General features: G+C 39.3%; 1 protein-coding gene across 3 annotated transcripts in view; it reads left to right on the forward strand.

The window, feature by feature from the left end:
* The window catches only part of mthfd2l (methylenetetrahydrofolate dehydrogenase (NADP+ dependent) 2 like), a 116,868-nt gene that overhangs the window by 95,297 nt on the left and 4,481 nt on the right, over nt 1–17,090 (forward strand). For 2 of the 3 annotated variants that reach the window (XM_034170774.1, XM_034170772.1), the window contains exons 5-7: nt 264–386; nt 5,121–5,213; nt 13,004–13,129. In XM_034170774.1, the coding sequence (XP_034026665.1) occupies nt 264–386; nt 5,121–5,213; nt 13,004–13,129 (342 nt within the window). The remainder of the gene's footprint in view (nt 1–263; nt 387–5,120; nt 5,214–13,003; nt 13,130–17,090) is intronic. The other variant, XM_034170773.1, reaches the window with a different exon arrangement.

Below are 17,090 nucleotides of genomic sequence, written 5' to 3' on the forward strand. Positions count from 1 at the left end.
ACCCCAAACATATGGGAGGGGCCAAAAGGACAAGAACAACAACAACATTTAGTTGAGGAAAACCTAGACATAATGTGTAGATAATGCACATTATTTTGGTTTGGCTTATAAATACAGTATCTGTGCTGCTACAAGCCCAATGTTTTCTGGAAATCTTGCCACATTTTATGCAGTAGAGAAAAAAGGTTTGTTCTTAGTAATATAGTTCATAAGGTGTACTTTCTGCTTTTATTCTGTTTTATTTTTTGTCTGCATTTCTACTGGAATGTCTTGTGCAGGTATAGAGACCGTGGGAAAGAATGTGCTGGTGGCTGGTCGCTCAAAAAATGTTGGCATGCCCATCGCAATGTTGCTGCACACTGATCGTAACCATGAACGCCCTGGGGGTAAGTGTGTGTGTGTGTGTGTGTGTGTGTGTGTGTCAGTCATCCAGCCGGTGATTCAGAAATAAGACGTGTCACTTAGGAAGCCAGTAATATTGCACCATCTTGGCTTTTTGTGGAATGCATTCTTTTGTCAGGATGTGTAATAAAGGAGATAATGAGTCCCCGCCTCATTATCAAACAATAACTGCCGATACATGCCTTTCGAAGCAGAGAGGAGGAATTAGGGAGTGTGGGGGAAAATTTTGGCATGGGGCTCTTGGTGTCCTGCTCTATTGCCACATGGATCAACTGTCATTATTAGGGTCGGAGGAAGAAGGAAGGTGATGTGGGAATGTTCTTCATGGGATTTGCCATTTGCTTGCAGTCCGGTGTACATACTTGGTACATCACCACAATGGAGTTGACATGAAACAATCAATATGTACGTGTGGACTATTAGCTTTAATTCAAGGGGTGTAACAAAAATGTTCAATTAACCATTTAGGAATTGCAGATATGTTGATACACAATTCCTCTATTTTCAGAGCCCATAAGTAATTGAAACGCAGCAGTCTGATTTTAGAGGGTCATATTAAACACCTTTTATCTAAGCTAATATAGGTTATAGGTTAATAGGTTACGAGTTGTTTTTAAGACACATGAATAAATGCTGGAATTCTAAACTGTCTTACATATCCAACTTATCTGTGCACAGCAAAAGCAAATGAATTAGTCTTGTCATTCTGATATTTTCAGAGAGATCTCATAGGGTGTTATAGGCGGGATAGCAGATGGGCAACATATATTGGATGGTGAAAGTGGAAGGACACCACTGGTCTCACCTTCATTCCCATATATGGATGTTACAGATGTCTGAAAAGAGCCTTTCAGGCTGAAAGTTTGGTGGCAGTTTTTAATTGTTAAGCTCAAAGCTTTTTATCCACACAATATGAAAACTAAGCATTTCATATTTAGATGTCATTGAGGTTTGAAACCTGAAAATATTATGTAAATAAGCAATAAATTGGGCATGAATAAACATAAATCAGACACCTGAAATGGAAGGCTATCCAAATTTAATGGTGGAAGTGAAATTTATGAGGGATTAGAACTGATCAATTCACTATTAATTACAAAAGATAGCAGATGTGACAGAGAGATCCATAAAAACCCAAAAACAACAAAGGGAAACGGTACATTGCCAACACTCCAGGGGGCAATCGTGTTAGTATAATCCCAAATCAGAAAAAGGTGGGACATTATGGAAAATGCAATAAAATAAAATAAATTTGGCCTGCAGTGATTCTTACATTTTTCACTCACTCACTCACTCACTCACTCACTCACTCACTCATCTTCAACCACTTACTCCAACTAAGGGTCGCAGGGGGCCAGAGCCCATCCCAGCAGTCATAGGGCGTGAGGCAGGGTACACCCTGGTCAGGATGCCAAGCTGTTGCAAGGCCACATACACACAAACGAACACATTCACACCACACACACACACACCTACGGCAATTTTTAAAAAAGTTTCCAATCCACTTAACCTGCATGTCTTTGAATGTGGAAGGAAGCTGGAGCACCTAGAGGGAACCCACGCAAACACAGGGAGAACATGCAAACTTCACACAGAAAGGCCACAGGTGGGAATCGATCCCATGACCTACTTGCTGTGAGGCAACCGTGCTAACCACTAATCCACCGTGCTGCCCTACATTTACTTTCAGTTCATATAATTTGTATAGTGGCAGATCAATACACAGGTAGCCTCAAAGTGTTTCACAAGAGCAAGGCCCAATACTATTGAACCCAGCACACGTGGGTGACCATTTGTTCTGGCAACCACAACAATGTAAAACAATCAACAAAAGCAATACAGGGTTTGTTGCATAGAATCAACACAAAACAAGTGCAACAAATATTAGCAAATAAAATAGATACAACAACAATGAAATTCAGTAGCAAAATTCAAATAAAGTAAACGAGGAGTAAGAGAACAAATCACAACTGAATTAGTGTGAGTCATAAAGCAGAGAAAACAGTTGAGTCTTTAACCTGGATTTAAGTGCAGTCCACAGGGTCAGACTGTCTTATCTCAATGGGCAAACAGTTCTACAAATGCACAATAAAAAAGGCGCTGTCACCTACTAACTTCTTTACCTTTGGTACAAATAGGTACCTTGATTCAGAGAATGGACGGCATGGGCCAGTACGTATGATGCATGTAAGTCTACAAAGTATTAAGGCACTAGTCCACAACGAATTTTATGTTACTGAAAATGCCTTAAAGTCAGACCACATATGAACAGGAAGTCAGTCAAGGGAGACTAGCACTGAAGTAATGTGGTCAGACTTTCTTCTCGAAGTTAAGACACTCTCAGTAGCATTCTAAACCAATTCGAGACTGTTGATGCTCATATGGGGCAAACCAGAAAACAAAACAGTAGCATACTCTAGAAGAAACTTGTGCCAAATGAAAGTGTGGCTCTGGACTGGATCTGCTGTTGCGCCCCTGTACAAAGAACTGTCACTGCCAAAACATGGGCAACAACAGTACATAATTAAATGATTCAAGGAAGCTCGCAGGAATTTCATTGTGTAAAGCTGCAAGGGCACCAGCCAAACCTGAACACCCCTGATCTGAAATTTCTCAGATACCATTGCGTCCAGAACCATCATTCATTAATCACAGTAACCATATTGGCAATGGAATTACTTGGATAAGCCTTTGTCAGTTACTACAATATGGAGTTAAATTCACAAATGCTACTTAAAACTTTGCAAAAAAGAAGCATTGTGTGGAAGTGGCACTGATGTCTCTGGACTCATCAGAATCCAGGTTTGACCATCACACAGTGGAAAGATTTATTCTAGTTGGATGAACCAGTATTACAGATCTTTGTTGGAAGAAGTGGATGCAGTGTGCTCTGGACCACAGATTAAAAAGGCCATCCTGATTGTTATTAGTAACAGTTCCAAAAGCCCAGGGTCTGCTATGTATGGGATTGTGTCAGTTCCCTTGGCAAAGGTAATTCACACGTCTGTGATGACAGCATTAATGCATGAAGGTACATTGAGATTTTAGGGCAACATAATGCTTCATTCAGAATTACATTTTTTTCAGGAACTTCCATGCATTTTCCAACAAGACAATGCACACCCACATACTACATGCATTAAAAAAATCATATCTACGGGAGTAGATTGTATGGATACTGGACTGGCCTTCCTCCAGTCCTGACCTGTCCCCAACAGAGAATGTGTGCACATTTTGAGTGAAACATGCAACGATGATGCTAACCCTATGTTCTCGCACACCTTAAAACATTTTTGCAGGAAGAATGGTTAAAAAAAAAAACATCTGAATCATGTCACTGGTTAGTGTCCTTAATGCCAAATTTTGTTTTTCATGTTGTGAGAAGGGGTGACAACAATACAAAGCGGCAAAGACTTTAGCATCCCACATTTTTTTGGAATGTGTTGCATGCCTTAAATGTGGGATTGGATGTATATTCAATGAAATGAAGTTGACCAGAAAAAAACAAAATATTAATATCTTTGGTTCACACTGTCTACAGTGAAATGAAGGTCAAAGTAAATGTCAGGAATACTGTTTTTAAGTTTTGAATTTAGTAAACAATCTCTCCCTACATACTATCATCTTCTCATAGTATTTCCAGTCTCTCATTCACTCCTTCCTTCCTTTTGGTATGTGATCTGGAGCTCTGATGAGTTGTAACTTGCCTTCATTCCTTTCCATTCTTGCAAAACCTTCATGTACGACAGTGTTTCATATGCTTTGTCAGTGTGAAGTTATAATTGCAGAATACGCTTACACATTAAAAACAAAAATAAACAAAAAAATGCAACAAAATAATGTTCTGCTGGTGTCCACCTCCAGTACACTCTATCCTCTGAAGGCCCATCTACATTTGTTTGCTTCACTTATCTTACAAGTAAGTGAAACGTCATCTTATCTTTAATGATGATAAATGACGGGCAGTGAGAGATGAGTTATTTAAGTACATCATCTGGTTTTAATCAGGTAAATGTGAATATTTTTTGTTAGATATCACCAACAGGTATTAAGTGTTACCAAAAATTAACTTTTAAGCAACCATCAGAGCTAAAGCTTCCCATTTTAAAATACAACTGTGCAAAATGCTTAAACTTGTATTTTTCGGTTATGTAAATTGTTGTCAGCTCATTAACACTGAAAAATGACTGCTTCTCACTTCTGCTGCTGCTGACGACAGAGTTTATGATGGTTTTTCTAACGTCAACATGTTAAGGCAGTGTAAGCCCAGGGGCTTGTCAGTGTGAATTCCAAGTCATTAAAGGTGAGAACGCGTCCAACCCCTGCAGAAAGGTTGGAACAGACAGTCTTCCAGCTCACAAAGCAACAATCATGAACATGACATGAACATCTAAATTATCCAATAATGCAACACAGTGTGATGTCAACTCTGCAGACTCAATTATGTTGTTAAATGTTCTGTCAATCTCGTGTTGTGCTTTCTGTTCTGTCTTCATGATATAGTCATACCAGATGGCCACCCCACTGACTCTGCATGGACTTTTTTCCTAAAAAACAAAAACCAAAATGCTTAGAAAATGTTTCCTTAGTGGTGACTTATGATTTGGAAATATATAAATAAATTAAATATATATATCTTTTCCCTTGAAAGACATTGCTGCTGTCAAAGTTGACGGCATCCAAAACATATTTTCCCTTTAAAATGTTCTTCTGCTCAGGTGATGCAACAGTGACTATTGCCCACAGATGCACTCCCAGGGAACGGCTGAAGGAGCTGACCATCCTGGCTGACATCATTGTTGCAGCTGCAGGTAATTTTTCTTCCGCTACCATAACACCTCATGACAACTCATCTGCTTTCATTTTAACAGTTGGTTATAAAAGTGACATTATATACAGTTGTATCCAAAAGTTTGGGCACCCCTGATGATTTTCATGATTTTCCTTTATAAATCATTGGTTTTCTGGATCAGAAATTTCAGTTAAATATATCATATAGCAGACGAACACACTGATATTTGTGAAGTGAAATGAAGTTTCTGGTATTTACAGAAAGTGTGCAATAATTATTTAAACAAAATTGGGCAGTGCATAAATTTGGGCACCCTTGTAATTTTATTGATTTGAATACATTTAGCACTAATTATTGGAACACAAATTTGGTTTGGTAAGGTCATTGACCTTTGACCTCCTTACACAGGTGAATCTAATCATGAGAAAGGGTATTTAAGGTGGCCATTTGCAAATGTTTCCCCTCTTTGCATCTCTTCTACTGAGTGGAAACATGGGAGTCGCTAAACAACTCTCAAATGACCTGAAAACAAAGATTGTTCAACATCATGGTTTATGGGAAGGATACAAAAAGCTATCTCAGAGATCTCACCTGTCAGTTTCCACTGTGAGGAACATAGTGAGGAAATGGAAGACCACAGGCACAGTACTAGTTAAGGCCGGAAGTGGCAGGCCAAGAAAAATCTCAGATAAGATGAAGCAAAGGATAGCGAGAACAGTCATAGGCAACCCACAGACCTGCTCCAAAGACCTACAACATAATCTTGCTGCAGATAGTGCACTTTGCATAAGGAGATGCTGTAATGCAGAGGAAGCCTTTACTGCGTACACGCTACAAACAGAGTCACTTGAGGTATGCTAAAGCACATTTGGACAAGCCAGCTTCATTTTGGAATTAAGTGCTGTGGACTGATGAAACTAAAATTGAGTTATTTGGACATAACAAGAGGCAGTATGCATGGCATAAAAAGAACACAACATTCCAAGAAAAACACTTGCTACCTACATTAAAATGTGGAGGTGGTTCCATCATGCTGTGGGGCCAGTGGTAGGCACAGCTAACCAAAATGTTAGCTTCGATAACAGATAATCAGCTTACTGAAAAGTTATCTTTTATAAAGCTAAACCAATAAACCACTCAAAAATGTATCGGAAGCTACAGCTAACAGATAACTTCCAGTTTTGTCTCCGGTAGACTTCCAACTACTAACAAGCTGATTTTGAGTTTTAACAGCACGATTGCTTCTGGTAGCATCAAAGGTGATCACAGACCCAAACAATGAGTCGGCACTTCTGTCTTTGTGCATCCTGCCCCCTGCTGGAACCTCCTGTTTATTACATAGCTTCTAGCAGTGAAGCAGTTGAGAGGAGCAGCGAAGCTCAACTCTCTATTCAATAACAGTGTCGCTATGAGGCAGAGGTCTTGGAAAATAAAGCAGTGCTGACTTATGGTTTGGTTTATAAATTAAAATAAATACTGAGAGAATAACTCCATTAATATCAATTCTGTCATTTGTACAAAGTTAAAATATAATGTATATCTTTTAATGTTGAATAATGCACTAATTTTGAAGTTTTGTAACAAACACAGACAGACACCAAAGGGATTATGGGTAAGATGTGCCTCCGCTAACACTGATTGGTTGACTCATTCATTCTATGTAAAAAACAACACATTAATGTGAGGTGTGTGTGTGTATTGGTGTTACATATAAAATGTGCTGTTTTAAAATATGCCATTTTTTATTTGTAAAAAAACAAAAAAACAAAGGCATTTTCAAAAAAAAAAGCCAAGTTGTAATTAGATAACGTCTGTCAACATAAATAGAACACTGGTGCCCAGATGCTCAGTACTTAAGCTGTGAGTTTTGGCCCTTTTTCAGCCTATTTTTCACTTGTGCAAGAATTTTTTTGGATCGCGCCAAGTTTCAGCTTAATCGCGCATCCTGCATCGTGTAGTATGCATGGAGTAACGAGCTGCGTATAACCTCTCACAACCACCTCCCGATCGGCAATTGTATGGTTGGATGAAAATCAAACCTGTTTGATATTCTGGTCGGCCGTCGTGAGGGTATCCCGCTGCTGAAGCGCTACAAGCGTTCAGCCTCTCGCACTGTGTCTGTGCAAACACCGCAGAGAGCATAAACTGTGATCATCTCTTTGGGAGAGCAGCTTCTGTTTCTCCCCCCCCTTCAGCTCATGTAAAGTCTTGTATTGTTTTTGTTTTGTTTTGTTTTTTGTTAAAACTTTGATGTCTCCCATCGAGAGTTTTTGTAAAAATAAGAAATGTAAATAAAGTTTGAAAAAAAAAGCTTCTGTTTACGTTTTGCTTCTGGAAACAAGAGTCCGACGTGTGGTTTTTGAACGTACAATGTGAGCAGTCAGATCGCATCGTGTGTGCTGAACTTTTACACCGTGCAGTTTTGTCAGTTTGAGCTGGAGCCGATTGAAAATATTGTACAGTGTCTGCCCAGCTTTAGGGCGAATACTGCCATGAACACTACTGGCCAGTAGATGGCAGTAGAGACAGTGAAAACCTGCCAAAACCAAATTCTAGATAATCTGTGTCTGCTACGTTTAAGATGCGTGGAATTTAATAAACGCAAACTGAATTTCAGACATCTTATATATATTACTCTGGAACAAAGACGACAGACAGTGTTTGGCATAAGCAGAATGCTAAATAGCAAACAGGAATCGATTGCAATTTGCAATGATTGAGAAGCAGCCTGAGCTTCTTCTGGTATTTTTACATAAAACAAACACAATAACATCTATAAACCCAGAGAATATATTCACGAGAGTTTTAGGCACAATATACAAAGAGTTTAATGCTGTTGTCCGCGTGGAACCTGATCAGAGCATCTCATATGCATTTATTCTGTTGTGAATGTACTGAGATGCCCGTAATGCACTGGGCACAGCAGGTCCTCACTAAAACCTTCAAAATTAGTGCATTACATTAAAACTAAAACATATATCTGCTATTTTCACTTTATAAAACTTCAGACGTGACGTTAATTTAAATAACTTGTCCAAAATTAGTTTGGTTAAAATTTTTACCATAAGTTAAAACTGTATGCCTCTGGATGACTTGGGTGATATTGCCAGCGTACTAGTATGGGGTCAAAAGAAATGAGCCTTTTTCTTTTCTGTAACCAGTTCACCTTTGTCTGCAGAGGTTAGAGTGTTTTCTTCTACAACCAGCTCTCCTCTGTTTATGGAGGATAGAGCGGCTTCTTCTAGAACCAGCTCTCCTCTGTTTAGAGGATAGAACTGTGCATCTACTACAAAACATTTAACAGGTAGGTACTTAACTGATTTTAGATTTTATAAATGTTTGCAACTATTCAGCTTTGTTTAACACATCTGCAAAAATATGTTAGCGGTCTAAAAATGATCGGACCAAAACGTATCGGAAGATAGTCCGATAATGGTTTTCAAAGTTATCTGAAAAGCTAATCCGATAATGAAAACATTATCTTCAATAATTAGCAGTTAGTGGATTAGTGGAACTGTGCCCACCACTGTGTGGGGCTGTGTGGCCAGTGCAGGTACTGGGAATTTTGTTAAAGTTGAGGGTCACATGGATTCCAGTCCATATCAGCAGATTCTTGAGAACAATGTTCATGAATCAGTGACAAAGTTGAAGTTGCACCAGGGCTGGATCTTTCAACAAGACAACGACCCTAAACACTGCTCAAAATCTACTAAGGCATTCATGCAGAGGAACAAGTGCAACGTTCTGGAATGGCCAGCTCAGTCCCCAAACCTGAATATTATTGAAAATCTGTGGTGTGATTTATAAGCAGGCTGATCATGCTCAGAAACCAACAAACCTGACAGAACTGGAGATGTTTTATAAAGAATGGTCCAAAATACCTTCAACCAGAATCCAGACTCTCAGTGGAAGCTATAGGAAGTATTTAGAGGCTGTTATTTCTGCAAAAGGAGGAGCTACTAAATATTGATGTATTTTTTTTCTGTTGGGGTGCCCAAATTTATGCACCAGCCTAATTTTGTTTAAAGAATTATTGCAAACTTTCTGTAAATCCCAAAAACTTCATTTCACTTCTCAAATATCACTGCGTTTGTCTGCTATATGATATATTTAACTGAAATTGCACTCATTGCAATTTGCAATTATAATTGAACTCATCAGGGGTGCCCTTTTACTTTTACATACAACTGTATATACTAGCATGTTGCCAGCAGGGATCCACGGGCTCTAGATTGGGTAGTGTTTATAAAATTGGTAGCTGTCATTTTTCAAGGGTGGTAATAAATTAAGCAAAGCTTGTATAATGAGTAGGAATGGTGTGTGAGTTCAGAATGTTTTTAGAACCTTAGACCTCAATAATTTTTAGAAGAGGAACTCAACCCTTTTATTACCCAGTTAATTATGTAATTTCTTAATGTTAATTCACTGTCTTAATGTATTTATACATTTAGATTCTTGTTATCATATACACACTATTATTGTTATTATTATTATTTTATTTTTATTTCTATTTTGTCATTTCATTTTTAAATCTACCACAATGGAAATAAGTGTTTTTATTTTCTCGTGTCATCCATGTTTTTTAATGTATTTACAATTACAATTAGCTTTAAGAAGAGTCCTGGTGGATATGAACTTATTCCATTTATGGATGATGAAGGCCACTGTGTTCACTGGGACAGCAGAAATGATTCTGTACCCTTCCCCAGATTTGTGCCTCGAGACAATCTAGTTTCAAAGGTCTACAGACAATTCTTTTGACTTCATGTTTGGTTTGTGTGCTGACACTGTCAGCTGTGGAATCTTGTGTGTGTGTTTCCAAATCATGTTCAGTCAACTGAATTAAATGCAGCTGGATTTCACTTAAGCTGTAGAGACATCACAAGGATGATCAGTGGATGCACCTGAGCTCAATGTTTAGCTTCATGGCAAAGGCTGTGAATACTTTTGTACATGTGATTTATTTATATATACGATCTGAGACAACGTTTGTGGAGAGGACTCCCCACATGGACACAATACATGTTAGACCATGGTTTATGTGGTTTCTTTGGCTGACAGAATCTTGGGTCATGGAATGAAGTGAGCCAGAAATAGTGACCATAACAATAACTATATTCTCTTTAGAAGGAGGCAAACTGGGAACAAACTGAGCTGAGAGGTTGGACCAGGGGTGATGAGGAGCTGGTAGAGAAGACCTGCTGGGGTGGCGCTTGGAGGATTTGTTTTGAGCACAGATGTAACAGGCATTTATGTATTTATGTTTTTAGACAAGGTGGGCTGCCATAATGTTTGCAGAATGAAACTCTCGGTTCTTTGCCCACCTGGGTGACACATTTGATCAGAGGAATCCCTCACTGAAGGACCTGTCAGTGCTGTGGATCAGGGACGAACAGCGAGCAACGTGGTCACTCCACTGGGGTCTGTCCATCTTTCAGTGCACTCCTCACTAGCTGCTTGATGTCCCATGCCACCTCTCCCAGGACGCAAGCTGGGGCAGGAGAGCAGAACTGTTATCAGGGGAATCACTGGAGGAGAACTGACAGGAAAGAGCATCAGCCTTATTATTGTGTGTGTCTGCCTGTAGGATAGTAGAGGGAGAAGCTGAACCAAGTTAACGGCCCACCTAGTCTGTCGAGAATCAGGCCTGCGGGCTGACTTGAGATACTGCAGAGTTTTGTGATCTGTCTTGACGAGAAAAGGTTGACAGGCCCCCTCCAGCCAGATACTGTCGATTTTTGTGATCTGTCCTGACTAGAAAAGGTTGAGAGGCCCCTTCCAGCCAATGTCTCCATTCTTCCAAATCTAACTAGACTGCTAGCAGCTCCCAGGTCCCCACTTCATAGTTGCATTTGACTAGGGACAACTTCTTTGAGAAAAATGCACAGGAGTGTGTCTTACTATCCACTGCGACAGAATCTCACGAATTCCCACCTCAAAAGCCTTGTCCTCCACCATGAACTGGAGGGGTGGATCAGGCATGGTGAGCAGTGGTGAATTCAGCCTTTGACTCTTGAAAAGCACCTTGTTCTGTGGGAATCCAGAGAAATTTCATGTTCATAGATGTGAATCAGTGGAGAGGTCCCAAACTAGTTAAGAACAAGAAAACAAAAGTGATTTTTCTGGAAAAATACAGAATATGAATTTAGATATAGGGCTGATAGATAATTATTGGTTCAGACACAAAGGATGAATACTGGTAAATTAAATGTGATCTCAGTATTAGTATTCTTGCTAGTCCTAGATGTTAGAATCCCTTGATGAATCAGTACAATGCTGTTGATGGAGTTTTCCTCTCTCTTTTTAACCTCCAGTGCGACACATCATCAGTTCATTTTACTCTTTTCTGAGACAGTCAGGTTGTCATAGCTCTCATGCTTTCTTTATAGCTCAAAGAGAAAAATAGTTGTTGAAACGTTACACAAAAACCAGTCATTAAAAATGGCAATAGTCTTGATGTAAGATTTACTTTCTTCTCAGTGACTGTAAAAAAAGTGAAATTGTAGTGGTAGTTGGAATTAAATGTCACACTTACTGTAGATATATTTTAACCACAAAGTTTAGTAAGATATTGCTGAAACACAGTCAGGTTCATAAGTATTGGACAAAGACATTTGTTCACTAATTCATTTTCTATATCCGCTTACTCCAGTCAAGGGCCACAGGGGGCTGGAGCCTATCCCAGCAGTCACAGGGTGAGAGGTGGGGTACATCAAGATGTGCTTGTAGTGCTAAGCTTTAATTCATGGAAGTTTATCAAAAATATTTCATGAACCATTTGGTCAGCCATTTTTCTACACATTCCCTCCATTTACAGAGGTTACCAGGCAAACTAACATAATTCCAAATTAAATTAAATGATCAATTTTACAGCCAGAAAAGTGATGTTTTCTGAAGATTTTCCTTAAAAGAAGATGTGAAATTTCACAAATTTTTGTTAATTTGACATGTGGGAGACTCAAGTCAATGTTTGGTTTGTTTTCTTGTATGAAAATCTTTTTCCCTTCCACCATGAAGCTGTGACTGATGGTGCAGCAAACAAAAGTTGCGCAATGCAATGTTTCCCCAGTCACATCCAGGCAAGCGTCTAACTTGTCTTGGTGGCTTCCCTCATTAGTCTTCTTCTTGCACAATCACTCAGTTTTTGACAGCTGCCTACTTCATTTATCATACAGTGCCAAACTGTTTAATTTCCTGTGACTGACGGAAGTGAAGCCCAAGACATATTCAGTGACTTGGTAATGTCTGTGGATCAGCTACTTTGTCTCAAGAAAACTGGCTGTAAAAGTACCGATTAATCCTTCCATTTACAAGTCTGTTTGTCCAATAACTTGTAGTTTCTGAAACTGGAGGGACAGTGTATAAAAATGGCTGTAATTCCAAACCGATTATTATTTGATAAACCCTCTGAATTAAAGCCGAACGTTAAAACTACAAGCACAGCTTATTTAATTTCAACTCCACTGTGGTGGTGTACAGAGGCAAAAAAAGTGACAAAAAATTGTCACTGTCCAAATAGTTGAACAACTGACTGTACATATGAGGTTTTAAATGGTGTTGGACTTAAATTTTTATATGTTGCATCAGTAGGACATAAACATCCTTTAACAGATATTAAACCGTGACTTCGGGAATGTGCATGCTGCTGAATCTTTTCACCAATTAATCTGCAGAACTGCAGTTCCACAGCTTATCTCTTAATTCTGTATGATGGGACAATTAAAAGGATGATCTTTCAACAATTAATGAAGCATTAAGTTGTTATCTTCATATAATGACTGTGGTTCCATTCTTGGGTTGTGTTATTAGGCGTTCCCAGGCTGATCACAGCAGATATGGTCAAAGAGGGCGCAGCAGTAATCGACGTGGGCATAAACCGCATCCAGGACACAAAGACAGGGAAAATCCGTCTCATTGGTGATGTGGACTTTGAGGGTAAATAATCGTCAAGATTCATCAGATATTCTCAGGCAGTTACAAATTTTTAGGTGATGTTCACTTATCACCACTAGTCATGCGTCATCTCAACAGCGGTGGGCACAGCTAAGCAAAAAGTCAGCTTCGATAACCACTAATCCGCTAACTGAAAAGATAACTTTTATAGCGCTAACGATAACAATAAACTCTAAATTTGCAAAAGTTACAGCTAACCGCTAACTTACAGTATAACAGTATTGACTTGGCACACTGTCAGTGACTTTTAGTGCTGCAGAGGCTTCTGAGTAAATTCAGTGCACCACTTGTGTCTTTAAACACCGTGTTGGCTGCAGCAAAGACATTTCACTGTCATTTTTACAAAGTGAAAATATCGGACTTTTAAAGTAATGAAGAAGAAAGAATAAAGAAGGTTTGAGCATTAAACTGACACAAGCGCCAAAAGGCATTACGGGAAATCAGACTCGTGTTATCACCCCCCCGTCAAAATGCATAGAACACTGCCATCATGCCTTCATAAACAGAATTTTCAGTTTTGCTGTTTTTGTTGTTGTTGTTTGTTTTTTTACAAATGGAAAAAATATTGCATTTACGAAATACACATGTGCAAGCACACAAGTTACAAATTGGAAATTTGTGTTTGTGGATCACAAAACACGTGTGCAAATCAAGGACTATTTGTAGATCACCCTCTGTGTATTTGCAGGTATTAATGAGACAAATGTAACTCCATAAATAAGTGTCTTTTCACTTAAAAAAGTAAAGGTTTGTATGCACATGCTGTCTTTTAAAGCACACACACTGTCTATCATAATGCATTGCAGCAATGCATTATGGGAGTTCGGGTTTGTTTGTTTTTTTATTATTATTGTAGTACATGTTAGTTTAGGGAGTGTTGTTAGTGTTATAGATTTGTTGTGTTTTTATAGTTCCAGGAATGTAGTTAGTTTGGTGAAGTTATGTTGTGACCATGGGTGAAAACGACGTTGCGATTTACCTCTTCTACCACTGTGTGAGCTGCTGCATGTTGAAAGTAAATGACTTGTTTTTTTCCAGTTGCACTGGCAGCCGGCCCACCTCCTTCTGCCCGGGGAAGGTGGAGGGCTGAGTTCCTTATGGCAGCCTGGCTGTTGCAAAACATCCAACAGGAATTAATGTTTGGTTTTAGGGTTTACAAATATTTTTGACCATTCGGTTTTACTCACTATGCCAGCAAAGAAATGTTAGCAGAATGAAAGTTAGCGGAACTAAATTTAGTGGAAGATAATTAATCCGCTGATGGTTTTCCAAATTATCTGAAAAGATAATCCACTAACAAAAAGTTAGCTTCATTAATTAGCTTTTATTGGATTAGCAGAACTGTGCCCACCACTATATCTCAAGTGTACAGCATTGAACAGCATTAAACAGATAGGCTATAATTAAAGTTTGCAGTAGAGCAGGCAGCTCAGTGGATGAGGAGCTGACCTGCCAGTAGGCACAGCTAGGTTTGAATCCCACTTATGCTACCTGTATGTAAATGGTAAATGGGCTGCATTTATATAGCGCTTTTCTATCTGCATCAGACACTCAAAGCACTTTACAATAATGCCTCACATTCACCCCGATGTCAGGGTGCTGCCATGCAAGGTGCTCACTACACACCGGGAGCAACTAGGGGATTAAGGACCTTGCCCAAGGGCCCTTAGTGATTTTCCCGTCAGGCTGGGATTTGAACCAAGGATCCTCCTCAACAGCCTAACCACTAGACCATCACATCCCCTATCTGTGTCCTTGGACAAGAGATCCCAATCCCAATATTTCTGCAAAATAAAGGAAAAATGACAAAGTGGTAGGGCAAAGGGAGATGATTGGGATTAATGGTCTCAGTCCACCTACCTGTACTTGCCTTACTGGAGTAAGAAAATGTGAGGCATTACGCTAAAGCACTTTGGGCACCCGCTGGATTGGGTGTATTCAACTCATTCCAGAAAGGGCTGGGTGCAAGTTTTCTTTACAACCACCCACTCCACCAGGTGATTTCACTGATTAACATCACTTTGAGCAGATGGAATCAGTTCATGGTTGCAAAGAAAACCTGCACCCTCTCTACCCTTTCAGGAAGGAGTTGAATACCCCTGTGCTAGATGGAAAAGCACTATAGAAATGCAAACCCCCGCCCCCTACATTAAAAAAAAAATGCTTAGATTGAATGATAGATGATGAAATTCTTTATGAAGTTATATTCACATCATTTCTACAGTTAATGAGGTAATAACATCTTTCCTGTTTTGTATCTTTTGGAAACATCAGGAGCTGACCAGACTGTGAGAGGTCTTTTCTAGGTGAGGAAACATCCCTATTTATTTTGCACTTCAGTGATACACCTCTGAGAATTAAAAGCTAATTACTACTTCTGATAGATTTTCACACAATGAATACAAATCTGCTTGTTGGGGGTTGTGAATTCCTGCAATTTATTAGAAAAATGCAATTAGAATAATGAAAGGACCTGGCAGAAATTGAACCATAATGCATTGCACTACCAGCACAATAAATGTCAGACTGCCCTCATCCTGCCAGTGGAAGAATGCAGTTTGGATGTGATTACATTGAGAAACCAACATGGCAGCTTCCACCCATGGGGAGTGTAGTTGCCATCGTCCATGGTGATTTGAGCTAATTTATCACTTTGAGTCATGGAGTGTGTTCTGTAGACAGTTTTGAGCAGGGAAAATGATAAGATAACCTTTTTTTTTTTTTTGACAAGCTGAAGGAAAGTGTACAAGTGCACTCGAGAATGGTCTGAATTGGTGGGCACGAGCCCATAATATTGTTTCTGTATGAAAACGTTGCTTTTCATCCCGCATATGGACGAGCTACGTTCAGCTCATCTGATCTTTAGTTATTGATCCGTTCAGATATCGCCAATGTTCGTGCAAGATGTCGGACTTGGGAGGCTGGTCGAAGTTGGACAACAACCAAACGGAACACTGACGGTACGGGAACTATGCAAACAATGAGGAACCATCAACACAGAAAACAAAATGGAATACGGACGAATTGAGGTTGTCGTCGGGATTCGTTCACATTTTTCAACAGTTTGAAAATCCTGACGAAGCGCCAGCTACAGGAACGAAGCTGGATGACGGTTAAACGATGTCTCCGAAAGTCAACGTAAGTCCAGATTTCTTGTTTCATTTTGGCTTCAGTGTCCTTTGTTAGTGCCGTGTGACCGGGGCTTTAAGGTGAGCACTGAAGGAAAACATGAAAAGGCTGTGTTCACCAGTTCTTTTTACCTGCGATGAGTTTGACATATTCTACACTCCAAGCTTCAGAAGTGATGAAATTTAATGGAATCATGATTGAAATCTGTCAACACTCTCCATGGAGGCTGCCGTGTTGGTTTTTCTGGGCGATCGTGTGTGTAAACGACATTTTTGTCAAAGGCTGAAAAGAGGTCGATGTCCTTCACACTGATAGTGCAATGTACTCGTATATTGGGGCGATTTCTGCTTTGTCCTTTCATTATTTTAATTGCATTTTTCTAATAAACTGCAGGAATTCCTGATGATTAACAAGAAGGTTGGGATTTGGTGTGTCAAAATCTGTAGGAAGTAATAATTAGTTTTAATTCTCAGAGGTGTGTCACGAAACTCCTTTTGTGAGTGAGATAATTTGGGACATTTCCTCATTCACTCAGGTCATATCTGGTGCGTTTACTACGTAACTGACATAAAACTGGTTTATGTGTCCAAAGATACACATCTGAATCATGACTCAACAAATGTTGACTAATAACAATTAACACAAAGATCAGAGTCTGACAAGTTGCGTTGCAAAGAGTTTTTTTGCTGGGAACAGAACAGGATCAGCCAAATGAATGATCAGAGAGTAACAAGACCAAATATGTTCAAATTAAAGGATCACACAGAGCCAGATCAATATGTTTATGTACCCCCAAAAGGTCTTTTTGATGCTT

The sequence above is a fragment of the Thalassophryne amazonica genome, chromosome 5 (genome assembly GCF_902500255.1).
Source record: "Thalassophryne amazonica chromosome 5, fThaAma1.1, whole genome shotgun sequence".
In the NCBI taxonomy this organism is placed as follows: Eukaryota; Metazoa; Chordata; class Actinopteri; order Batrachoidiformes; family Batrachoididae; genus Thalassophryne; species Thalassophryne amazonica.